The sequence below is a fragment of the Cherax quadricarinatus genome, chromosome 7, assembly GCF_038502225.1.
Source record: "Cherax quadricarinatus isolate ZL_2023a chromosome 7, ASM3850222v1, whole genome shotgun sequence".
Taxonomy (NCBI): Eukaryota; Metazoa; Arthropoda; class Malacostraca; order Decapoda; family Parastacidae; genus Cherax; species Cherax quadricarinatus.
Genome location: NC_091298.1, coordinates 9,210,271 through 9,237,562, shown reverse-complemented (window position 1 = coordinate 9,237,562; position 27,292 = coordinate 9,210,271). Strand labels below are relative to the sequence as shown.

Genomic DNA, 27,292 nt, shown 5'->3' with positions numbered 1-27,292 from the left:
CCACTTTGATGACTCGCAAAGTGGAATTCTACCTACCTGTCCCCTTGGAACCACGGCCAATGAACTGGAATTCTTTGAATTATTCTTTGACCAGCCATTGATGGAAACTATTGTCAGGGAAAGTAATAAGTATTTTCAGTACACCATGGCAAATACGATCTTATCACCACAGTCAAGACTACACAGGTGGAAAGAGACGACTGTTGCAGAAATGTATTTGCTTTTTGCAACAATAATGCTTATGCCTCACGTCTATAAGCATAATATAAAAGCATACTGGTCCACAGATCGGCTAATTTGTACCCCATCCTTCAGTGAAATAATACCAGTGAACAGGTTTATCTTACTCTTACGTATGTTGCACTTCTCTGACAAAACCAGGCCTGACAGAAGTGACAGGTTATACAAGATTAGAAATGTTTTCATGTATCTCAAACAAAAGTTCAGGATGTACTTTTATCCATTCAAGAATCTTGTAATTGACGAGTCTTTGATTTTGTTCAAAGGTAGACTGTCATTCAAGCAGTATATACCGAGCAAGAGGAACCGCTTTGGTATAAAATTGTTTGTACTCTGTGATTGTGACAGTGGCCTGGTGTTGGATATTGTTGTATACACGGGTAGTAAAACATTGAAAGATACCAAGATGTTATTGGGTATATCAGGTGACGTAGTGAGAAACATGATGGCACCTTATCTTGGTAAGGGCCATACATTATATACCGATAACTGGTACACAAGCCCATTACTCAGTGATTTCATGCGAGTGAACAAGACAGATGTGTGTGGCACAGTGCGTTCTAATCGTAAACATATGCCCAGGCTCAACGCAGGTGTTCGTGGTGATGACGTGCAGGTGTTTACTGCCAATGACATCATGGCATTACGGTGGCATGACAAACGAGATGTCACATTGTTGACAACCATTCACCGTAATGAAATGCAAGACAGTGGCAAAGTTGATCGAGTGACTAATGAACGTATTCGAAAACCAGTGACAGTGAATGATTATACACAAAACATGCGCTTGGTTGACAAGTGTGACATGCAGATTGGTTTTGTTGACTGTGTTCGTAAGAGTTACAAGTGGTACATGAAACTTTTCTTCCATCTCATGGACATTTCAATGCTGAATGCATATAATATGTACCAAATAAAGACTGGTAACAGACCACCGTATGGTGAATTTTGTTTGTCTGTTGTCAGACAACTCATAATGAAGTACCAGGTAACAACACCTGCAATACAACATGGTCCTCGAATTCATCACAATATACCCAAGCGTTTGAGAAGAGAAGGTGATCATTTCATAATACAGCTTCCTTCAACTCAAAAGAAATTTGCTCAGAAGAGATGCATTGTCTGTGCACAAACAAAACGACGGCAACAAAGACGCAAAGACACTCGGTTTATGTGTGAGGAATGTAAGGTGCCTCTGTGCATGGTGCCTTGTTTCAAGGAGTTCCACAAGCTCCAGCAGTTCTAAAACCATGTCCAGTGATTGTAAATATGTAAATATATGATAGAACATTAGTATTATACAATATTTGTGCATGTTTATTGTAATAAACAACAGTGGTAAACAATAATATGATAATAACTTTAGTGCGGTTATTGTGTTCAATACAGTGAGTTTATATATATAAATTATATACAGTATTGGTCTCTCAGGCCCCAAATGTTAGTAGGAATAGAAAAAAATTGGAAAAGAAAAGAAAAAACAACTAAAACAACAAAATAATATAATACGCGTATGTGGAATTCGTCGATGTTGCCGCCACCACATCATTTTCTACAAACTTCTTGGCACTGTATCTCGGTAAGTACTGATCAGATTCTAATTTTTTTTGTTTTATTACCTTCACAAAAATATGCTCTTTAATTCTGTAAGAAAAAATAATTTTTTTTTTTTTCAAAATTTCTTGGACACTGGTGCGTGACTTCAGATTTTGGCCTTGGACCCTGAAAGGGTTAAATAATAGAACAAGAAATTTCAATTTACAAGTTAAACAAAATGCAATAATAATTATAAAAAGAACTGCAGCTATCACAATTAATAAGCATGCATGCGCAAGCACAAGTGTGTGCATCATTGAAAATAATGGATCTTACGTGGAATCAGGGCTGAACTTGACTTTGAGAGCATAGTTGTTATGAGCATGAAGTGATCGAGTTGGTGTCAGGAAGATAGGAGTATCCCCAGTACCCCCAGAGAGTCGCCACACATACACCTTTCCCTTGTTATTAACAGCAGCCATGTATGTTCCTTCAGGGTCTATTGCAATGCTCTGAATACTGCTATCAGGTTCTGGTATCTGCATAATAAAGTATTTAATTATTTGAAAGAATTTTTTTTTAAGTTTATGCGAGTATTTCTTCTTCCACAAGTATTACATACTGTGTAACACACAAAAACAAAAAATAAAAAAATTATGTCAATGGCACAAACAAATCCACCTGGAGACAATAAAACAGTAAACTTAGACAAGTATAGTATTGTACATTCTGGCCTCTCTCTTGAAAATCTTCACTAAAACCTAATACAGAATTTACTTCCCTAATATATTACAGAAACTAACCTACTGCAATCAACTTTAATTTAAATTTTACTCTTGCACTCTCCCCTACATCCAGCAGCTCCTATCCTTGTACACCCCTGCCCCTCACTCGCTCCTATCCTTCACACATTTCTCCCTGTGCTTCCTGCTTCCCAATCCCCACAAACACAGGAAATTTATTCTTTGGATTTGTCACAGTTAAAGGATTAAGATGAATGAATAAATAAAGAAGTTTTTAAGTGAATTCAACAGGTAAAACAAGTAACCAAAAATGTAAATAAAAAAAATGGAGCCAAAGGGATACTGGGAAATTTTTCTTTGCAGTTTGTGAGAGAACTGAATAAACTAAAAGAGGCAGCAAGTTCTGCAGCCATTGGGAATTTAAAAAAATATACAAGAGATAGTAATGAAAATGAGCATAGTTCTGCTACTGTAGTTCCCAACAGGTAATTACTGATTATGAGTAGCACTTGAGAGGCAAATGTTATACGACTCCACAAAAGAGATTAGTGGACAGAAGACTAAACCACTAATAGTACTTATGGTTAGTTACCCATGTGGGCTTAGTGATACATTAAGTACTGTACATAAAACCCTCAATCAAAAATAAACAGCAGTGGCTCTTTCCTGAGAACATGAGCTATGTAAAGTGGCTATATGGTGGAAAGAAAGAGGAGTAAGGCTTACAGGTAAGTATTTAAGAACTGGCTAGCTAGATAGCCTTTGCTTGCATTCTGATGAAAAGGAAAACTACACAGCACAACCTGCTTTATGTATAAAGAGAATAATCAAAAGATGGCTGCATGACTTCCCTACAAGTCTAATGAAGAGTTTGACTAGCAGAAAACAGCTTATAAACCTGCTTCTTTGTGGAAAATTGACTATTATAAACAAGTGAGTGTTTCCTAGAAGCCCAGTGTTTTAATGTAACCAAATATATTGATGGACACACACAGGGTGAAGAGGATACTGTATTTATTAAAAATAAAACTGACAGATGTGTGTTGTAAGAGGCGACTAAAATGCTGGGAGCAAGGGGCTAGTAACCCCTTCTCCTGTATACATTACTAATTTTAAAAATAGAAATTCTCATTTTTCTTTTTAGGTCACCCTGCTTCAGTGGGATATGGCCAGTTTGTTAAAAAAAAAAAAAGACAGATACATAATGGAATTTAATGAAGATAGGTGCTATGTAAAGGAAATTTGAAAAAATAAACAAAAACTATAGTGCAATTAAATATTAAGTGACAGGATCATGGACAAAAAGGCTGTCACCAGATCTAGTAAATTAAAACACGAGAAACTCTTATGTTTGAGAAAGCCTTCAGGTAATTTATATGGATAGCAAGATAATAAAACTATTCACAAAGCAATTTAGGCCAAAACTGGAATATGAAGTGGTATTTTAATGTCTTCTAAAACATATAGGCAAGATAAAATATGGTCAAAAACATTCTAAAATATAACTCCCAGGGCAAAAGCATGAGTTATGATGCTGAGAACACTAAATATGCCCTCACTGACTGATAAAGAGAGGAAACATGATACATTATAACTAATAAAAAGATATTATAATATAAATAAAGCTGTGTTCCAGGCACAGTCAACAATGAGAACAAAAGGCAACACTTCCAAACTAAGAAAAAAAAGCAGTGTCAAAAGATTTGGTAACAAGTGCTACATCTAATGAAAATTTAAAAAAATTATATAATATATTAAACACTGGAAATGGGACACCATTAACATTACTCCCATAGCTAAAAATAGAGAACACTGCTGTGTATATATACATATATTCTTTCTTTCTTTCAACACACCGGCCATATCCCACCAAGGCAGGGTGGCCCAAAAAGAAAAACGAAAGTTTCTCTTTTAAATTTAGTAATTTATACGGGAGAAGGGGTTACTAGCCCCTTGCTCCCGGCATTTTAGTCGCCTCTTACAACACGCATGGCTTTCGGAGGAAGAATTCTGTTCCACTTCCCCATGGAGATAAGAGGAAATAAACAAGAACAAGAACTAGAAAGAAAATAGAAGAATACCCAGAGGGGTGTGTATATATATGCTTGTACATGTATGTGTAGTGTGACTTAAGTGCAAGTAGAAGTAGCAAGACGTACCTGAAATCTTGCATGTTTATGAGACAGACAAAAGACACCAGCAATCCTACCATCATGTAAAACAATTACAGGTTTTCGTTGTACACTCACTTGGCAGGACGGTAGTACCTCCCTGGGCGGTTGCTGTTTACCAACCTACTACCTAGGATATACATATATATGATGATCATATAGCACCATAACATACACATCAAATGTCATTGTACAGATATACAGTATATTGTACATATAAAGCTCTAACATAATCTTCATATAGCGCTTCTTTAAATTAGATTATGATTGTTTCTATAATGAGACGGAACAGCTTCAGGTAAATTTAATTACAGAAATTCTCATTCTGCTTCAGTGGGAAACGGTCAGCGTGTTCAAAAAAAAAAATTCTAAGAAATAGAATATGGTAAGGAGCAAAACTGCACATCTGTACACCTACCAACTGTTCATTATGCTCTGTTTTCACATCCCATATATGGATTACTCCTGACTGGTCTCCAACAAACAGCTCTGCCTGGTTGGGGTGAAGGCAGGCACAGTTGACTGGGTGACTTACTTGAAAAATTCTTGACACGTGCAGGTTATATGATCTAGAAGGAAAAACATGTTAGTTTTTACAACAAGCTCATGCACTAACCCATAAGTAGTTGTGAAGAGACATTCAAACTATTGAAATTTACTTTCTATATGCATATATCTTCATTCCATGATTCTTCAGTCTGCTTACTATTTTAGTTAAGACATTATTTTAGTAATGTATCTCATGTTGTTTTCACCTCAGACCTTATAGATCAAATGATCATTTCTTTTATGAAGAAATGACACATATCTGAGAACCAACTGAAATTGCAAGAGATGAAAATATTAAATTCTCTCCTTGGGTACAGTATCAAGAGCAGACTACCATAATCCAGAGTCATACCTCAATGTTTTGTTAATTTATAATGTACAGTATTAGAGTAAAAATTTCTGGGAGCTCACACCCCTTACTTGGTTCATATATTGACATTTTACAAAATTCAAGTTAACTGTATTTACTAAGAGCCTCATTGGAAGAACTGAGCTTAGGTACATGAATGTTCCTCACAATAATACTTTGGATGCAAAATCGTCATCAATCTTCTATGCTACCAGTTACATGTACACACAATCATGCAACTGATATGGGTGAGAGTGAAATCCAGCCACATGAATATAGACTGTGATAAAATACTGAGTGTCTGACAGAGGGGGACCTAGGAGTTATTAATAAAAAATTGTTGTCAGATCATATAAAGGGAATCGTGAGAAACTTGTATTCTACTCTGGCAAAATATAAAATAGCTTTTAAAAATATGGATGGAAAAATGCTAAAAAAAAAAAATTTGCTGTTTATAACATACAGTGGACCCTCGACCAAGGATGGTATCATCTAACGTTAAATCTGACTAGCGATACATTTTAATGGAAAAATTTTGCCTCGAATAGCGCTAAAAAACTTGACCAACACGATTCGTTCCGTCTGAGACGCATCCACTTGTGGCCAGTGTTTACAAGCCAGCAAGCCACCGCGGTCCCATCCAAACATAAAATCGGAACATTTCATATTATCACAGCATTTTTAGTGATTGGACCTGCAAAATAAGTCACCATGGACCCCAAGAAAGCTTCTAGTGCCAACCCTACAGCAAAAAGGGTGAGAATTACTAGGTAGTAGGTTGGTAGACAGCAACCATCCAGGGAGGTACTACCGTCCTGCCAAGTGAATGTAAAACAAAAGCCTGTAATTGTTTTACATGATGGTAGGATTGCTGGTGTCTTTTGTCTGTCTCATAAATATGCAAGATTACAGGTATGTCTTGCTACTTCTACTTACACTTAGGTCACACTACACATACATGTACACGTTTATTTATACACACTCATCGAAGTTTTCTTTGATTTTATCTTAATAGTTCTTGGTCTTATTACTTTTCCTTTTATATCCATGGGGAAGTGGAATAAGAATCTTTCCTCCGTAAGCCATGCGTGTTGTAAAAGTCAACTAAAATGCCGGGAACAATGGGCTAGTAACCCCTTTTCCTGTAAAGATTACTAAAAAGAATAAGAAGAAGAAAATTGTCAAAGTGGGAAGTCTGAATGTGCGTGGATGTTGTGCAAATAAGAAAGAGATGATTGTGGATGTTATGAATGAGAAGAAGCTGGATGTCCTGGCTTTAAGTGAAACAAAGCTGAAGGGGGTGGGAGAGTTTCAGTGGAGAGGAATAAATGGGATTAGGTCAGGGGTTTCAAATAGAGTTAGAGCTAAAGAAGGAGTAGCAATAATGTTGAAGGATAAGCTATGGCAGGAAAAGAGGGACTATAAATGTATTAATTCAAGGATTATGTGGAGTAAAATAAAGATTGGATGTGAAAAGTGGGTTATAGTAAGCGTGTATGCACCTGGAGAAGAAAGAAGTGTAGAGGAGAGAGAGAGATTTTGGGAAATGTTGAGTGAATGCGTGGGGAGTTTTGAATCAAGTGTGAGAGTAATGGTGGTTGGGGATTTCAATGCTAAAGTGGGTAAAAATGTTATGGAGGGAGTAGTAGGTAAATTTGGGGTGCCAGGGGTAAATGTAAATGGGAAGCCTTTAATTGAGCTATGTGTAGAAAGAGATTTGGTAATAAGTAACACATTTTATGAAAAAGAGGATAAATAAATATACAAGGTATGATGTAGCACGTAATGAAAGTAGTTTGTTAGATTATGTATTGGTGGATAAAAGGTTGATGGGTAGGCTCCAGGATGTACATGTTTATAGAGGGGCAACTGATATATCGGATCATTATTTAGTTGTAGCTACAGTTAGAGTAAGAGGTAGATGGGAAAAGAGGAAGGTGGCAACAACAAGTAAGAGGGAGGTGAAAGTGTATAAACTAAGGGAGGAGGAAGTTCGGGGGAGATATAAGCGACTGTTGGCAGAAAGGTGGGCTAGTGCAAAGATGAGTAGTGGGGGGCTTGAAGAGGGTTGGAATAGTTTTAAAAATGCAGTATTAGAATGTGGGGCAGAAGTTTGTGGTTATAGGAGGGTGGGGGCAGGTGGAAAGAGGAGTGATTGGTGGAATGATGAAGTAAACGGTGTGATAAAAGAGAAAAAGTTAGCTTATGAGAGGTTTTTACAAAGCAGAAGTGTTATAAGAAGAGCAGAGTATATGGAGAGTAAAAGAAAGGTGAAGAGAGTGGTGAGAGAGTGCAAAAGGAGAGCAGATGATAGAGTGGGAGAGGCACTATCAAGAAATTTTAATGCAAATAAGAAAAAATTTTGGAGTGAGTTAAACAAGTTAAGAAAGCCTAGGGAAAGTATGGATTTGTCAGTTAAAAACAGAGTAGGGGAGTTTTTTTTTTTTTTTATATTTTATTTAGAACAATACAATACAAGAGATAGATAAAGACAAAAACAGGTCTTACACAGAATAAATCATTAACAACCACACAAACATGAACTTGAGATAACACAAATAACCCTCCTCACCCATACATGAAAACCCCTACACCTATGATAACCAATAAACGACTAATTCCAATTGCATTGGTATATGATTAACAAAACACACCATAATATGCATATATTGTCACTTTGTAAATTATAAAGTAGGACACCGTATACGTTAAATACAATTAACGTAATGTATTGAGAATAAGGTAAAAACAATATGTTCATCAAACACAGAATATATTAATAAACAAGGATCCAACACACTGACACCTCTACAAGCATCTAACAACATGCATATGAGTAACATACATAGAACAATGTCCTACTGCAAAATCAAACACATATATTGAGTATACTCGTCACAAACCATGAATACACATCATACGCCCAAGTTCATACACATTCACCCGCTACATACCAGGAGGCGACCCCGTTTCCACCCCTGACAGCCCATCAACATAACACATTGTACCATCCCTACCCTGCCCCACCCACCTAATTTACAAATTTAATAAAACCTCTAATGTAAGGTCTCTATATCCCTCAGAGAAATCCCGCTCCCACCTCCTCCCATAAAGTTCTCTATTACGGCACAACGTTTTATAAAACGTAACAGCCAATACCCTCCTCTTCACCTCACTTACCCCTTTCCCCCTCATTCCCCACATAATGTAGACATAATCTACCATAATGTACCCCACAGCCCTAATAATACTTTCATCCATACCCCCCACATCAAGACTCAATGCCCGCAGAACAGAGAAGTATTGACCACTTATCTTATGCAACACCCTGCTCAACCAACCCCTGACGCTCCCCAACCCCTCACAAAAATACACTACATGGAATGCAGAATCCTCCCCGCCACATATTCCACATACCCTCCCCCCCCTCAACCACCCGTCTAGCTCGTAAGACCACTCCCGATGGTAAAATCCCATGCAAAAACCGATACATCACCTCACGTCCACGGGGTTGTAACCTTAACCTACCAAACCTTCTCCATATACATCCCCAGTCATACATGGGGAAAATCCCCTCCACCGGAGCCACAACCCTTTCCGCCGACATCCTACACAGCCTACTTATTTTTACCTTACCCAGATCCCTAACCATCACCACTGCCCTCAAAATAGTTTCACACTCCCTCAACTCCATCCCAGAAAACATGCGTTTCAATTTATTGTGTACCTTAACCAACCCCCCCCCCACTCACACCCTCCCTCATCACCTCCCTTTTAATAAAGATACATTTGACCCTCCTCTTTAAGTTCATTAAACCCAACCCCCCCTGATGCACAGGTAACATTACTACATCCCTTCTAAGCCAATCACAACCTGAACCCCACAAAAATTTAAAAACCCCTCTAAGTATAGTTGCAATTGCCGTCCCCATTAAAGGGAACACGGCAGCCACATGCCAAACCTTGCTATACAATAAAACGTTAATTACAATGGCACGCTGCACAAGGGTCAAATGATAAGGCCGCAATGCTCCCAATCGACCCAGTATCCTTTCTACCAACCTGACCGAATTATTAACACGTGCAACCTCAAGATCATCTGCATAGATTAGACCACAAATTTTTAATGACATCACCCGCTTCTTTACGACTGCACTACCCCACTTGACCCGCTCCCCCCAAGTTCCTAACCCCATAACCATGGACTTCTCCGAATTTACCCTCATACCAGTTGCACATGCAAACGTGTCGACCACTCCATCTAAGGCATTTATGGACATCCCCTCTCTAACCAATACAGTGGTATCATCTACATACCCTATGAGAACAGGCCAAACACCCCCAGTACCCCCCCAACCCCTTCACTAACGCCCATATGGCGCTCCACCATTCTATAAAAGGGGTCCTGTATGCATGCAAATAAAAGCTGTGACATAGGACACCCCTGTCTAAGACCTCTGCCCATTACAATCCTCCCCCCTAATCTTCCATTAATCTGTACTCTCACCATTGCCCCTCTATATAACGCCTCTACCCATCCCACTATTTCTTCCCCATAGCCCTGTTTCCTAAGGATAGCTCTCAACGCCTCTCGCTCCACCCTATCATAAGCTCCTTGCCAGTCTAGTGCAACCAAACCCCCCCCTTCCCCCCCTTTTTCTTCCACGAAATCCCTTAAAAGACCATGTCCCACCCCCATAGACCTACCTGGCAACCCAAACTGGGTTTCCGATACAACCCTCCCTACAACACACTTGAGCCTATTTCCTAAAATTTTTGCAAATAACTTATAATCCGCGCATAACAACGATATTGTTCTATAGTCCCTGAGCGAACGCTGTTCCTTACCCTTCGGTACCAAAACAACTACAGCTGTTGCCTGTCTTTCACCCAACCTTCCCCTTACCTTCATCAAGTTCAGTAACCTCACCAAAAAACCTTTTATTAACTCCCAATGCTGTTGATAAAACTCCGCCGGCAGTCCATCGATTCCCGGTGCTTTGCCCTTTCGCATGGCACTCAAAGCTCTCCATATTTCCCCCTCAGTTATGTCCCCCCCCAAAGCTTCCCTATCACTGTGTCCTAACCTACATGGCACACTTCCACACACCCTCTCTAAATCCCCTAATCCTACCCCTTCCTCCCGCCAATACTTTTCGTACCACATATCCGCAAACAACCCCATCCCATCCGTAGTGTGGATAACCTGACCCGCCCTATACCCTCCCACCGACTCAAGAACCTCCAAACATGGAATAGCTGTTGCCTGCTGACGTTGTTTTTGTCTGCGCAACACACACAAAGACGGCCTATCTCCCCATAACACCTCCTCCACCCCCGCCATTACTCTCACCGCTTGGAACCGCTCGTCCTGAATTTCCCGCAACCGCTCTTTAAGTATCATAATGTCGTCCATCGGATAGACACCCTCTACTGTCTCTTTTACATAACAACCCCGTAACCTGTCCTCCAAATAATTAATCAACCCAAATTTTAAAGAATTAATCCTTTTCCCCTCCCTCACATAATAATGCCGAATCCGGTCCTTAGCCACACCATCCCACCACGTCACCACGTCCTCCACACCTTGTACCTCCTCAGTTAATCTCTCCCACAGCTCCGTAAAACCCCCCAACCCCTCCTCATCTTCCAACAGACTCGTATTTAATTTCCAATATCCCCTAGAGATACAAGCTAGAGAATCCCACTCTACTTCTGCGACAACCGCCCTATGATCTGAAAAAGCTAGTTCAATAGTACGGACAGACGTTGACAATACCTTATGAGATATATACAACCTGTCTAACCTAGCTGCGTAACCTCGCCTCACGAAAGTATGCTCCACCTCCCACGCTCCCCCACCTACCACATCCCTCAACTGAACGTCCACCAAAAGACTGCGCAATGCTGTCAACATATGCCCCGCCCCTCGTGGTTCCACATCCGCTCTCCTGATCACACAATTCCAGTCCCCACCTACGATGGCCACTTCAGGTAAACCACGGAAAGCAAAAACTAGATCATCACACACAAAATCCCTCTTGACTTTCATATCATTTTCAGCTGGTGCATACACACTTACAAAGGTTACCCTCTGCCCCATCCACCACCCATCCACACGCAACACCCTCCCCCCCACCCCCTTCACGTCTTTGCAACACAAACGGGCTCGCCTCCTTTATCAATAAACCCACACCACCTTTCAAACGTGCCGATGGCAGAGTCAACACCGTATACCCGTCCACCTCGAGCACTCTACCCTCCCTGAAATTATGCTCCTGTAGAAAGACTACGTCCACTCTGTATCGACGTAAGAGCATACGAAAGCATTCCCTCTTCACACCAGTACACAGTCCATTCACATTCACAGTCATGCACTTAAGGCCTTTCTAAAGCTTCCAACCCTTTCTCCTCTCACCCTTCCCAGGGCCTCTTGCCCCAGGGTCAACATGTGGTTTGTCACCATCCACCCCCCCCCTCTTCGATGCCTCTTATCCTGGCTGTCACGAGAATATACATCCTTCCTCCCAGACCTCTGCGCGGGCGTCAGGACATCATCTGAGTCTGACGCAGCCGCCCTCTTCCTCGTAACACTCTCTACCGCCATACTGTCTACCGAAGATTCCTCACAGTGAACATCAACCTCTACTGTGACCTGTCGCACAGAGCTTGGTGACTCCTCTCTGTGCCTGCAGTTGTCCTCCTTCCTTCCCGTGCCTGTCCCGCCACACTCTCCTTTCAACTCAGGCACCATTTCACGGACCAAGCCATTATCCTCGCCCGAAGAAGGTAAAGTTTTCAATACCTCGTCGAGCTCCTCCTCCAGCTCTTGCACCTCCTGTTGAATGAGCACTTCCTCCCCCGTCACCGGCAAAGTGGCCATTTTCGGCTCCACACAACTCGTGCCCCGCCCAACATGCACCACAAGAGACTCTTCTACAATTTCACTCCACAGACGGCCATCTCCTCGGTTTCCTTTGGAATTCTCCTCTACGACATCCACACCTGTAACTGGTGCACCACCTGTTTGCGCCGGCGCCCTCCACTGCCTCCCACACGTCGCCGCCATATGGTCATACTTTCCACACAACCTGCATGTCCGTCGCTGCCCAGCATACGCCACTAGAATTTGGGTCCTAAACTCCGGCATCACAACGTATGACGGGATCGGGTGCCTCAGTGTCATTTTGAGGGAGAATGTACCCTCCGGACGTCCCACGTACGCACCTGCCGCCCACTTGCCTTGGGTTGCCAGATGCACGGTACCATAAGCTGCAAACACCTTCCGTAAGTCCTCCTCGTCAGCCTCGAAGGGGACATTGCGCAACTTCACCCACGTATAGTGGCGAGAAACGTCTTTGAGTCGCACTTTGACAGCTGGAGTTACATCAATACTCACATGCTCAAATTTCGTCACTAATGACTCGTACACAGCCGTTGAATTTAACTTGACGAATAGACGATAGGCCCCATTCAGGGCCACACCATAAACCTCATCATCCTGCACTCCGTACGTTTCCCTGATGATTGCCGGAAGTAACACCTGCACCGTAGAGGGGGAAATCGCCCCATGAAGCAGCTCCACGCCGACAGTGTTCACCCTACGTCGGATACTCAGCGCCATATTGTTGCTATGAGAGCTCTCCTGACAAAACAGCAGAGGGGTGCTGTGCACAACCGCACTCCACCGCAGTCAGGCAGCTAATCATTAGGGGAGTTAGTAGATGGGGAGAGGGAGGTATTAGGTAGATGGCGAGAATATTTTGAGGAACTTTTAAATGTTGAGGAAGAAAGGGAGGTGGTAATTTCATGCACTGGTCAGGGAAGTATACCATCTTTTAGGAGTGAAGAAGAGCAGAATGTAAGTGTGGGGGAGGTACGCGAGGCATTACGTAGAATGAAAGGGGGTAAAGCAGCTGGAACTGATGGGATCATGACAGAAATGTTAAAAGCAGGGGGGATATAGTGTTGGAGTGGTTGGTACTTTTGTTTAATAAATGTATGAAAGAGGGGAAGGTACCTAGGGATTGGTAGAGAGCATGTATAGTCCCTTTATATAAAGGGAAAGGGGACAAGAGAGATTGTAAAAATTATAGAGGAATAAGTTTATTGAGTATACCAGGAAAAGTGTATGGTAGGGTTATAATTGAAAGAATTAGAGGTAAGACAGAATGTAGGATTGCAGATGAGCAAGGAGGTTTCAGAGTGGGTAGGGGATGTGTAGATCAAGTGTTTATATTGAAGCATATATGTGAACAGTATTTAGATAAAGGTAGGGAAGTTTTTATTGCATTTATGGATTTAGAAAAGGCATATGATAGAGTGGATAGGGGAGCAATGTGGCAGATGTTGAAAGTATATGGAATAGGTGGTAAGTTACTAAATGCTGTAAAGAGTTTTTATGAGGATAGGCTCAGGTTAGGGTGTGTAGAAGAGAGGGAGACTACTTCCCGGTAAAAGTAGGTCTTAGACAGGGATGTGTAATGTCACCATGGTTGTTTAATATATTTATAGATGGGGTTGTAAAAGAAGTAAATGCTAGGGTGTTCGGGAGAAGGGTGGGATTAAATTATGGGGAATCAAATTCAAAATGGGAATTAACACAGTTACTTTTTGCTGATGATACTGTGCTTATGGGAGATTCTAAAGAAAAATTGCAAAGGTTAGTGGATGAGTTTGGGAATGTGTGTAAAGGTAGAAAGTTGAAAGTGAACATAGAAAAGAGTAAGGTGATGAGGGTATCAAATGATTTAGATAAAGAAAAATTGGATATCAAATTGGGGAGGAGGAGTATGGAAGAAGTAAATGTTTTCAGATACTTGGGAGTTGACGTGTCGGCGGATGGATTTATGAAGGATGAGGTTAATCATAGAATTGATGAGGGAAAAAAGGTGAGTGGTGCATTGATGTATATGTGGAGGCAAAGAAGGGAATGTATGAAAGTATAGTAGTACACTCTTATATGGGTGTGAAGCTTGGGTGGTTAATGCAGCAGCGAGGAGACGGTTGGAGGCAATGGAGATGTCCTGTCTAAGGGCAATGTGTGGTGTAAATATTATGCAGAAAATTCGGAGTGTGGAAATTAGGAAAAGGTGTGGAGTTAGTAAAAGTATTAGTCAGAGGGCAGAAGAGGGGTTGTTGAGGTGGTTTGGTCATTTAGAGAGAATGGATCAAAGTAGAATGACATGGAAAGCATATAAATCTATAGGGAAAGGAAGGCAAGGTAGGGGTCGTCCTCGAAAGGGTTGGAGAGAGGGGGTAAAGGAGGTTTTGTGGGCAAGAGGCTTGGACTTCCAGCAAGCGTGCGTGAGCGTGTTAGATAGGAGTGAATGGAGACGAATGGTACTTGGGACCTGACGATCTGTTGGAGTGTGAGCAGGGTAATATTTAGTGAAGGGATTCAGGGAAACCGGTTATTTTCATATAGTCGGACTTTAGTCCTGGAAATGGGAAGTACAATGCCTGCACTTTAAAGGAGGGGTTTGGGATATTGGCAGTTTGGAGGGATATGTTGTGTATCTTTATACGTATATGCTTCTAAACTGTTGTATTTTGAGCGCCTCTGCAAAAACAGTGATTATGTGTGAGTGTGGTGAAAGTGTTGAATGATGATGAAAGCATTTTCTTTCTGGGGATTTTCTTTCTTTTTTTGGGTCACCCTGCCTCGGTGGGAGACGGCCAACTTGTTGAAAAAAAAAAAATGAAGAAAGAGGATATGGATATGAGTTAGAGGTATTGGGAAGATGGAGGGAATATTTTGAGGAATTGTTAAATGTTGATGAAGATAGGGAAGCTGTGATTTCGTGTATAGGGCAAGGAGAAATAACATCTTGTAGGAGTGAGGAAGAGCCAGTTGTGAGTGTGGGGGAAGTTCGTGAGGCAGTAGGTAAAATGAAAGGGGGTAAGGCAGCCGGGATTGATGGGATAAAGATAGAAATGTTAAAAGCAGGTGGGGATATAGTTTTGGAGTGGTTGGTGCAATTATTTAATAAATGTATGGAAGAGGGTAAGGTACCTAGGGATTGGCAGAGAGCATGCATAGTTCCTTTGTATAAAGGCAAAGGGGACAAAAGAGAGTGCAAAAATTATAGGGGGATAAGTTTGTTGAGTGTACCTGGTAAAGTGTATGGTAGAGTTATTATTGAAAGAATTAAGACGGAGAATAGGATAGCAGATGAACAAGGAGGCTTTAGGAAAGGTAGGGGGTGTGTGGACCAGGTGTTTACAGTGAAACACATAAGTGAACAGTATTTAGATAAGGCTAAAGAGGTCTTTGTGGCATTTATGGATTTGGAAAAGGCGTATGACAGGGTGGATAGGGGGGCAATGTGGCAGATGTTGCAGGTGTATGGTGTAGGAGGTAGGTTACTGAAAGCAGTGAAGAGTTTTTACGAGGATAGTGAGGCTCAAGTTAGAGTATGTAGGAAAGAGGGAAATTATTTCCCAGTAAAAGTAGGCCTTAGACAAGGATGTGTGATGTCACTGTGGTTGTTTAATATATTTATAGATGGGGTTGTAAGAGAAGTAAATGCGAGGGTCTTGGCAAGAGGCGTGGAGTTAAAAGTTAAAGAATCACACAAAGTGGGAGTTGTCACAGTTGCTCTTTGCTGATGACACTGTGCTCTTGGGAGATTCTGAAGAGAAGTTGCAGAGATTGGTGGATGAATTTGGTAGTGTATGCAAAAGAAGAAAATTAAAAGTGAATACAGGAAAGAGTAAGGTTATGAGGATAACAAAAAGAATAGGTGATGAAAGATTGGATATCAGATTGGAGGGAGAGGGTATGGAGGAGGTGAATGTATTCAGATATTTGGGAGTGGACGTGTCAGCGGATGGGTCTATGAAAGATGAGGTGAATCATAGAATTGATGAGGGGAAAAGGGTGAGTGGTGCACTTAGGAGTCTGTGGAGACAGAGAACTTTGTCCTTGGAGGCAAAGAGGGGAATGTATGAGAGTATAGTTTTACCAACGCTCTTATATGGGTGTGAAGCATGGGTGATGAATGTTGCAGCGAGGAGAAGGCTGGAGGCAGTGGAGATGTCATGTCTGAGGGCAACGTGTGGTGTGAACATAATGCAGAGAATTCGTAGTTTGGAAGTTAGGAGGAGGTGCGGGATTACCAAAACTGTTGTCCAGAGGGCTGAGGAAGGGTTGTTGAGGTGGTTCGGACATGTAGAGAGAATGGAGCGAAACAGAATGACTTCAAGAGTGTATTAGTCTGTAGTGGAAGGAAGGCGGGGTAGAGGTCGGCCTAGGAAAGGTTGGAGGGAGGGGTAAAGGAGGTTTTGTGTGCGAGGGGCTTGGACTTCCAGCAGGCATGTGTGAGCGTGTTTGATAGGAGTGAATGGAGACAAATGGTTTTTAATACTTGACATGATGTTGGAGTGTGAGCAAAGTAACATTTATGAAGGGGTTCAGGGAAACCGGCAGGCCGGACTTGAGTCCTGGAGATGGGAAGTACAGTGCCTGCACTGTGAAGGAGGGGTGTTAATGTTGCAGTTTAAAAACTGTAGTGTAAAGCACCCTTCTGGCAAGACAGTGATGGAGTGAATGATGGTGAAAGTTTTTCTTTTTTGGGCCACCCTGCCTTGGTGGGAATCGGCCAGTGTGATGATAATAAAAAAAAAATAAAAAAAAAAAAAAAAAAAAAAGAAGAGAGATCATTGTTAAGTATGAAAGTGGAGTGTGTGTCTCCGAGCTGGCCAGGTTGTGCACAAAACCCCAATCAACCATTGCTACTATTGTGGCCAAGAAAATGGCAATCAAGGAAGCTGTTCTTGCCAAAGGTGCAACTATGTTTTCGAAACTGAGATCGCAAGTGATAGAAGATGTTGAGAGACTGTTATTGGTGTGGATAAACGAAAAATAGATAGCATCTCTCAAGCGATCATATGTGAAAAGGCTAGGAAGTTGCATGAGGATTTAATTAGAAAAATGCCTGCAACTAGTGGTGATGTGAGTGAATTTAAGGCCAGCAAAGGTTGGTTTGAGAGATTTAAGAATCGTAGTGGCATACATAGTGTGATAAGGCATGGTGAGGCTGCCAGTTTGGACCAAAAAGCAGCTGAAAAATATGTGCAGGAATTCAAGGAGTATATAGCCAGTGAAGAATTGAAACCTGAACAAGTGTTTAATTGTGACACTGACAATGTTGTGAAACACTTTAGGAATGTCATAAAGGAACGGGAGGTACAGGCCTCTATGGACAGATATGTTGTGCAACAGAGGTCCAGTGACTCAAGCTGGTCCTAGTGGCATTAAAAGAAGGGAAGTAACCCCGGAAAAGGACTTGACACCTCAAGTCCTAATGGAAGGGGATTCCCCTTTAAACACTAACACCATCCACAGTCTCCCCTCCTCCCATCCCATCAGTCATCACCAGATCTTCAATAAAGGTAAGTGTCTTGTAATTGTACATGTCTTCTTCAGTTTGTGTGTATTAAAATTAATATTTCATGTGGTAACAATTTTTTTTTCAATACTTTTGGGTATCTTGCACGGATTAATTTGATTTCCATTATTTCTTATGGGGAAAATTAACTCGACTAACGATAATTTCGATTAACGATGAGCTCTCAGGAACGGATTAATATCGTTGGTCGAGGGTCCACTGTACAGCATTAGGCTGAAATTGAATATGCAGCAGAGGTACCAAGAGGCTACAGCTGTAAAATAAGAAGAAAATGAAGCTGAAAGATACTAAAAAATTTTCTTCGGTGGTGGACCAATGGAATTAAAAGAGGACGTAGTAAGTGCTACAACCACTGGAAATTTAAAGGAAATTATATGATGAATAAATTATTGAAAATTGGAAACCACGAGCATGGCTCTGCTCCTGTAGCTACAAACAAGTACTGTAATTGTAAATAGGTAATTATTACTAATTAAAAAATCATATTTTAAAAAACCCAAACACAGTACTGTACAGCTGGCTGTTCTATTCAGAGTTATAATTAAAAAAGTTTTCACATCCAGTTTTGTGGATGTAGGTCCACCCTAATTTCACTTACAATTACAGAACCTCTCAGCTCTTGCAGTAATGCAGTGGTTCCCAAACTTTTTCAGCTTGTTACCCAATTTAACATGCCACATAAAGCATGTTACCCCTTTCACAAAATGTTGTTATTATTGATATATATGGCTAAACGTGAACGTATACAGCCTCGCATACTCTGCTAATCCTACCAAAACCATTGAAAACGTAAGAACCACACATACATTATATATAAAATTAATAATAGCTACAAATTCACAGTAACAGTGGGTAAATACTAACTATATACTGCACAGGGCAGTACACATACATACCAGCTTATGTCTACCTCAGCTGATGCTCACAGATAAACTGACAGTGTGAAATAAAAGGCAGCCTCAGGAAGTGAGTGACGCGTACTGGACAGGTCGATCTGGGCTACCGAGTGAGTTTTGTCCTGAAGCATACTTGTCAAAATACTTTTGGGTTTCCACACACTTAGCTATATATTTCTTCTTTTCTAATACTGTATATTAGTTTTTGATGTTTATTGTTATTTGGTTTAACTTTATTACTTACTTATAATAGGTTTACTTTACAACTTTATATACTAAGACAAAGTTAACAATAATCCTCATACCGGGTACCGCACTGTTTTCTTGATTTTCAGAATTCATAACTTTTTTTCTGTCACCCCTCCATTACCCCCCAAAAATGGTTAAATTACCCCCAGGGGGTAATTTACCCCCAGTTTGGGAACCACTGCCTGAGTAATGGAAAACCAGGGCCACCACCAAATATTTATGCTGAAGTATTGTGAATGTTAGTTCAAGGATTAAAGCAAGAACAGTGAACCATGTTATACAATGAACAAAATATGTACATTTACTCATTTATGTCAATGGGAATACTAAATCATAGGAGCACTGGGGAATAGGAGACAATCAGATATGATCCAAAGACAGGGAAGGTAGCTCCAATTCTTCTGATCAAGAGCCCTTCACTGGCATCACGTACCTCCCTTGAGGTAATTTTTTTTTTTTTTTTTTTTTTAACAAACCGGCGGTATCCCGAGGTAGGGTGGCCCAAAAAGAAAAACGAAAGTTTCTCTTTTCAAATTTAGTAATTCATACGGGAGAAGGGGTTACTAGCCCCTTGCTCCCAGCATTTTAGTCGCCTCTTACAATACGCATGGCTTACGGAGAAAGAATTCTGTTCCACTTCCCCATGGAGATAAGAGGAAATAAACAAGAACAAGAACTAGAAAGAAAATAGCAGAAAACCCAGAGGGGTGTGTGTGTGTATATATATATGCTTGTGCATGTATGTGTAGTGTGACCTAAGTGTAAGTAGAAGTAGCAAGATGTACCTGAAATCTTGCATGTTTATGAGACAGAAAAAGGGACACCAGCAATCCTACCATCATGTAAAACAATTACAGGCTTTCGCTTTACACTCACTTGGCAGGAAGGTAGTACCTCCCTGGGCGGTTGCTGTCTACCAACCTACTACCTAGGATTTTTATTTTTATTAAGCAAAAATATAATTACACAAATTGCAAAACAATCAATCATGAAATGTTCCTAACTGATGCAAATATGAAAAATGAATTCTTGCAAAACAAACCTAATACATACATATACATACATACGTATATATACATTAAATATCTACTCATTACCTTAAATCCCAGATTTTTGCAGTACAATCTTCACCTCCCGTGAACATCCACTTCCCATCTTCCTGAAATCCTAGTGCTGTGACATTCTTACTCACACCTTCATAGTTGATAACGGGGTCTTCATTTAATGTTTTCAAGTCATACATGCGTATGTGTTGGTAGCCAGCTGCTGCTAACAAATGGCGGTCAGGGGTTATCTCCATGGCATTTACTTGCTAAATATGAGAGTTAAGGAATAACACCCGGGTTAATAATCTGAATAATCGTCATCAAGTGAACAGATCTTAATTAGGTTGTCTGAAACAAACTCTGTTTATTAAAAATTATTTGTTATGAAATACAGTAGAAGAATAGTAATGCATACAATCTTTTAAAGAAAGGAAATGTCAGGTATAAAGGCAGGAAGGTACTACCATCCTTTTTTTTTTTTTTCACTCTGGCAGGATTGCTGATCTTTTCTTTGTCTTATTTATGACAGGTAATTCTTACTAACTCTTATGTACACTCAATGAGCACATACTTTCACTTCCCTATGTACTTTATAATTCTTAATTCTGTAATATTTCCAACCAAGGAGTCCTGGTGTGAGACCAGACCATGGGAAAGATAATCCTTAAAACTACTAACTGATACTAGTTAACTGAGACTCTCTTTCAAATGGTAAAAAACCAAGTTAAAATAATGTACTATACTCCAAAAAAATAAAGATAATAAATCAATGACAAGCCGTTTCCGTTGGGTATTAGAATTACTGGATATTTCAATATCATAACTGTATTAAACAATGGTAAGAGCACAAGAAACAATCGAGTTTCATCCCTGGAAATGGAGGGTGGCTTCAATTCCTTGGCACAAGATCCCTTCACCAGCATCTGGGAACCTTTTTTTTTAATATAAACATTGTAAAAATGAAATTATTTTTATATGGTTTTTCTAAATAGCTTTTTAAAGCTATAATGTGATTCAATCTATGGAAGCAGAGGGCACCTCTAGTTCCTTTGATCAAAACACCTTCAACATCAAGGTGCCCCTCCCTTGAGTACAATAAAAAGATGAATATTAAACAGTATTAAAGGATACAGATTCTGGATGCTTGAACGTTCGCTGACAGATCCCGCTGTGGGCCTGCCATAACTTAATGGTGTGGTCATAGCTGGCGGTGGCTAAAATAACTTGGTTTGATGGGTCATTAGCAGACATAATTCATTTAAAAAAAAAAAACTATGGCAAGATCTTAATGTTTCTTCAGTAGGTTATGTGTAGTTGGAGGTATCTCTGTCCTGGCAATGGCTGCAAGCGTTTTTGTGTTGAAGGTTTCCACCCTGGTAAAAATAAAATATAGTACTAGTATTTGTAATAACAAATGGCTTACAATCGGCACAGAAAAGGTGATATTATTGACATATATTATTATTATTATTATAACTATGGGGGAGCCCTAAACCCATAGGATTATACAGTGCACATGGGGAGGGGGGATGGAAGGTATTCAGGATCAGTTCAGGGAACTGGGGTCCAGTCCCTGGACCCATTATGTACCTCTGTAATCTTTTGACTACCGCCCACAGGATGCATATGGGGTGCATAATAAATACATTAAACTAAAAAAAAAAAAACTAACTTCAGGGAACTGGAGCACAGATCCAATTCCCTAGATCAAAAGCCCCTCACCAACATCAAGGAACCTCCCTTGATGGGTACATATTTTATAGAAAGCCCCTGGTTATGCAGATCATCTGGGGGCAGCCTTATTAAGGTTTAGTGTACATAGCATACAAATAATTTATATAATAATGTTGAAAGCATACGTCTTGTGACATACAGAAAACATTATGTCGACTGAATCAAAGAAATAACCCAATAAAAATCAAGAAATTGATTAACACAAGTGGCAATTCATTTTAGGCAAGAACTTTTATTTTATTGTACAAAGGAGGATGACAAAGTTGATCCCATGTATCAGAAACCTTCCCTATGAGGATAGACTAAGGGCCCTGAATCTGCACTCTCTAGAAAGACGTAGAATTAGGGGGGATATGATTGAGGTGTATAAATGGAAGACAGGAATAAATAAAGGGGATGTAAATAGTGTGCTGAAAATATCTAGCCTAGACAGGACTCGCAGCAATGGTTTTAAGTTGGAAAAATTCAGATTCAGGAAGGATATAGGAAAGTACTGGTTTGGTAATAGAGTTGTGGATGAGTGGAACAAACTCCCGAGTACAGTTATAGAGGCCAGAACGTTGTGTAGCTTTAAAAATAGGTTGGATAAATACATGAGTGGATGTGGGTGGGTGTGAGTTGGACCTGATAGCTTGTGCTACCAGGTCGGTTGCCGTGTTCCTCCCTTAAGTCAATGTGACCTGACCTGACTAGGTTGGGTGCATTGGCTTAAGCCGGTAGGAGACTTGGACCTGCCTCGCATGGGCCAGTAGGCCTTCTGCAGTGTTCCTTCGTTCTTATGTTCTTATGTCTCACCTACAGTGGCTCTTTATCAGGTACATGAAATGTAGTAATGTAGTAATACAAAATTTTCATCTGCTTAGTGTTGGTTAATGGGGGTATAAAAGCTAATCGACTACACGAGGATCATTAAAGTTACCTGGTAACTTTACACCACAATACAGGAATATCTCTAATATAAGGATTCAAGTAAACTCTCAGCATATATACGCTGAGAGAAATATACCTTTCAGGGTATATACGCATAATATATATATATATATATATATATATATATATATATATATATATATATATATATATATATATATATATATATATATATATATATATATATATATATATATATATATATACACACCCTGTAATTCAAGGACCCCAATGGAAATAAGTCACTCTCTCTGACTTTTTTTTTTGAGGGGGTTTATCCTAGGTAATTTACACATATATTACCATGCATGATAATCTGTGTAACTGTATTTAAATGTACCTTTACCTAAGTAAACTTACATCGTCCACAGACGAGCAGTGTCAATGTTGTTATTAAGGGCAACTGTAAAGTGAGCTGTTCCAGCACACCTTCCCACTTTATTTTTCTTTACTCAAATAAATTTTCTGGGAAAACAATTATCTGCGTAAAATAAAGGAAAAGATAATAAAAAGCGTTCCCATGCAGAAGTAGATGGTAATAATAATAATAATAATAATAATAATAATAATAATAATAATAATAATAATAATAATAATAATAATAATAATAATAATAATAATAATAATAATAATAATAATAATAATAATAATAATAGTAATAATAATAATAATTAATAATAATAATAATAATAATAATAATTAATAATAATAATAATAATAATAATAATAGTAATAATATTAATTTCTGCAAAGGACGTGATATAATCTCCTTTCACTTCACATACTTAAGATACTTACCTGTTTTTAACTTTTAAATATAAATAATGCTTATCACAAGGACCCCAGTGCAAGTAAATCACTTTGGCTGACTTTTTTTTTTTGGATTATCCTAGGTAATCAACACATATGCTGCTATGTATGATAATTTATGTATGTGTAACTGTACCTGAATAAAAACTTAATTACTTAACTGATACATACATTATAAGTTTATTTAAGTACGGGTACACATACGTACAGTTATCATACATAGTTTAACATACGTGTTAATTACCTTGGATAACCAAAAAAAGGTTAAACAAAGTGATTTAATCCCACTGAGGTCCTTGACATCATTGGTATAATATAAATGAAGTCAGTTTATACACAGTATTTCGGGAAAATTTGGTTAATTTTGTCCCCCAGGATGTGACCCACAACAGTCGACAAACACCCAGGTACCTACTTACTGCTAGGTGAACAAGGGTCAGCAGGTGTTTACCTGGAGTTTACCTGGAGAGAGTTCCGGGGGTCAACGCCCCCGCGGCCCGGTCTGTGACCAGGCCTCCTGGTGGATCAGAGCCTGATCAACCAGGCTGTTGCTGCTGGCTGCACGCAAACCAACGTTCGAGCCACAGCCCGGCTGATCAGGAACTGACTTTAGGTGCTTGTCCAGTGCCAGCTTGAAGACTGCCAGGGGTCTGTTGGTAATCCCCCTTATGTGTACTGGGAGGCAGTTGAACAGTCTCGGGCCCCTGACACTTATTGTATGGTCTCTTAACGTGCTAGTGACACCCCTGCTTTTCATTGGGGTATGGTGCATCGTCTGCCAAGTCTTTTGCTTTCGTAGTGAGTGATTTTCGTGTGCAAGTTCGGTACTAGTCCCTCTAGGATTTTCCAGGTGTATATAATCATGTATCTCTCCCTCCTGCGTTCCAGGGAATACAGGTTTAGGAACCTCAAGCGCTCCCAGTAATTGAGGTGTTTTATCTCCGTTATGCGCGCCGTGAAAGTTCTCTGTACATTTTCTAGGTCGGCAATTTCACCTGCCTTGAAAGGTGCTGTTAGTGTGCAGCAATATTCCAGCCTAGATAGAACAAGTGACCTGAAGAGTGTCATCATGGGCTTGGCCTCCCTAGTTTCGAAGGTTCTTATTATCCATCCTGTCATTTTTCTAGCAGATGCGTTTGATACAATGTTATGGTCCTTGAAGGTGAGATCCTCCGACATGATCACTCCCAGGTCTTTGACGTTGGTGTTTCGCTCTATTTTGTGGCCAGAATTTGTTTTGTACTCTGATGAAGATTTAATTTCCTCATGTTTACCATATCTGAGTAATTGAAATTTCTCATCGTTGAACTTCATATTGTTTTCTGCAGCCCACTGAAAGATTTGGTTGATGTCCGCCTGGAGCCTTGCAGTGTCTGCAATGGAAGACACTGTCATGCAGATTCGGGTGTCATCTGCAAAGGAAGACACTGTGCTGTGGCTGACATCCTTGTCTATGTCGGATATGAGGATGAGGAACAAGATGGGAGCGAGTACTGTGCCTTGTGGAACAGAGCTTTTCACCGTAGCTGCCTCGGACTTTACTCTGTTGACGACTACTCTCTGTGTTCTGTTAGTGAGGAAATTATAGATCCATCGACCGACTTTTCCTGTTATTCCTTTAGCACGCATTTTGTGCGCTATTACGCCATGGTCACACTTGTCGAAGGCTTTTGCAAAGTCTGTATATATTACATCTGCATTCTTTTTGTCTTCTAGTGCATTTAGGACCTTGTCGTAGTGATCCAATAGTTGAGACAGACAGGAGCGACCTGTTCTAAACCCATGTTGCCCTGGGTTGTGTAACTGATGGGTTTCTAGATGGGTGGTGATCTTGCTTCTTAGGACCCTTTCAAAGATTTTTATGATATGGGATGTTAGTGCTATTGGTCTGTAGTTCTTTGCTGTTGCTTTACTGCCCCCTTTGTGGAGTGGGGCTATGTCTGTTGTTTTTAGTAACTGTGGGACGACCCCCGTGTCCATGCTCCCTCTCCATAGGATGGAAAAGGCTCGTGATAGGGGCTTCTTGCAGTTCTTGATGAACACAGAGTTCCATGAGTCTGGCCCTGGGGCAGAGTGCATGGGCATGTCATTTATCGCCTGTTCGAAGTCATTTGGCGTCAGGATAACATCGGATAGGCTTGTGTTAATCAAATTTTGTGGCTCTCTCATAAAAAATTCATTTTGATCTTCGACTCTCAGTCTGGTTAGCGGCTTGCTAAAAACTGAGTCATATTGGGACTTGAGTAGCTCACTCATTTCCTTGCTGTCATCTGTGTAGGACCCATCTTGTTTAAGTAGGGGCCCAATACTGGACGTTGTTCTCGATTTTGATTTGGCATAGGAGAAGAAATACTTTGGGTTTCTTTCGATTTCATTTATGGCTTTTAGTTCTTCCCGCGATTCCTGACTCCTAAAGGATTCTTTTAGCTTAAGTTCGATGCTTGCTATTTCTCTGACCAGTGTCTCCCTACGCATTTCAGATATATTGACCTCTTTTAGCCGCTCTGTTATTCTTTTCCGTCGCCTGTAAAGGGAGCGCCTGTCTCTTTCTGTTTTACATCTACTCCTCCTTTTTCTTAGAGGAATAAGCCTTGTGCATACATCGAGTGCCACCGAGTTAATCTGTTCTAGGCATAAGTTGGGGTCTGTGTTGCTTAGTATATCTTCCCAGCTTATATCGGTTAGGACTTGGTTTACTTGGTCCCACTTTATGTTTTTTTTATTGAAGTTGAATTTGGTGAATGCTCCCTCGTGACTAGTCTCATTATGTCGGTCTGGGGCTCCACGCATACATGTCTGAACCTCAATTATGTTGTGATCTGAGTATATTGTTTTTGATATGGTGACATTTCTTATCAGATCATCATTGTTAGTGAAGATGAGGTCTAGTGTATTCTCCAGTCTAGTAGGCTCTATTATTTGCTGGTTTAAATTGAATTTTGTGCAGAGATTTAAAAGCTCGTGTGAGTGTGAGTTTTCATCAGAGCTGCCTCCTGGTGTTATTACTGCAACAATATTATTTGCTATATTCCTCCATTTTAGGTGCCTTAAGTTGAAATCCCCCAGGAGCAAGATGTTGGGTGCAGGAGCTGGAAGATTTTCCAGACAGTGGTCAATTTTTAACAGCTGTTCCTGGAATTGCTGGGATGTTGCATCCGGAGGCTTGTAGACTACCACAATGACTAGGTTTTGGTTCTCGACCTTTACTGCTAAAACTTCCACTACATCATTTGAGGCATTAAGCAGTTCTGTGCAAACAAGTGACTCTGCAATGTACAGGCCAACCCCCCCCCTTTTGCCTGTTCACTCTGTCACATCTGTATAGGTTGTAACCTGGGATCCATATTTCGTTGTCCAAGTTATCCTTTATGTGGGTCTCAGTGAAAGCCGCGAACATTGCCTTTGCCTCTGCAAGCAGTCCACGGATGAAAGGTATTTTGTTGTTTGTTGCTGGCTTTAGACCCTGTATATTTGCAAAGAAGAATGTTATCGGACTGGTGGTAGTGTTGGTACTGGGGGGGGGGGATTTTTTTTCCGGCATTAGTATGTCGGAAAAAACATGCCCAATGTTTCACCTGTGCTGGGGCTCGAGCCTGTTAGGTTCTGCATAACCAGGGGCTTCCTAT

The 27,292-nt window shown here is 40.4% G+C and overlaps 1 protein-coding gene across 2 annotated transcripts in view; it reads right to left on the bottom strand.

The window, feature by feature from the left end:
• Nucleotides 1-23,342, bottom strand: part of Lst8 (MTOR associated protein, LST8) — a 28,531-nt gene extending 5,189 nt beyond the window's left edge. The window contains exons 1-5 of one of the 2 annotated variants that reach the window (XM_053773799.2): nt 23,217-23,342; nt 21,324-21,565; nt 20,244-20,458; nt 5,109-5,259; nt 2,113-2,315 (exon numbers count right to left, since the gene is read on the bottom strand). In XM_053773799.2, the coding sequence (XP_053629774.1) occupies nt 2,113-2,315; nt 5,109-5,259; nt 20,244-20,458; nt 21,324-21,443 (689 nt within the window). In that variant the 5' untranslated portion in view covers nt 21,444-21,565; nt 23,217-23,342. Of the gene's footprint in view, nt 1-2,112; nt 2,316-5,108; nt 5,260-20,243; nt 20,459-21,323; nt 21,566-23,202 lie in introns of both variants that reach the window. The other variant, XM_070082274.1, reaches the window with a different exon arrangement.
• Between the last annotated feature and the right edge of the window lie 3,950 nt (nt 23,343-27,292).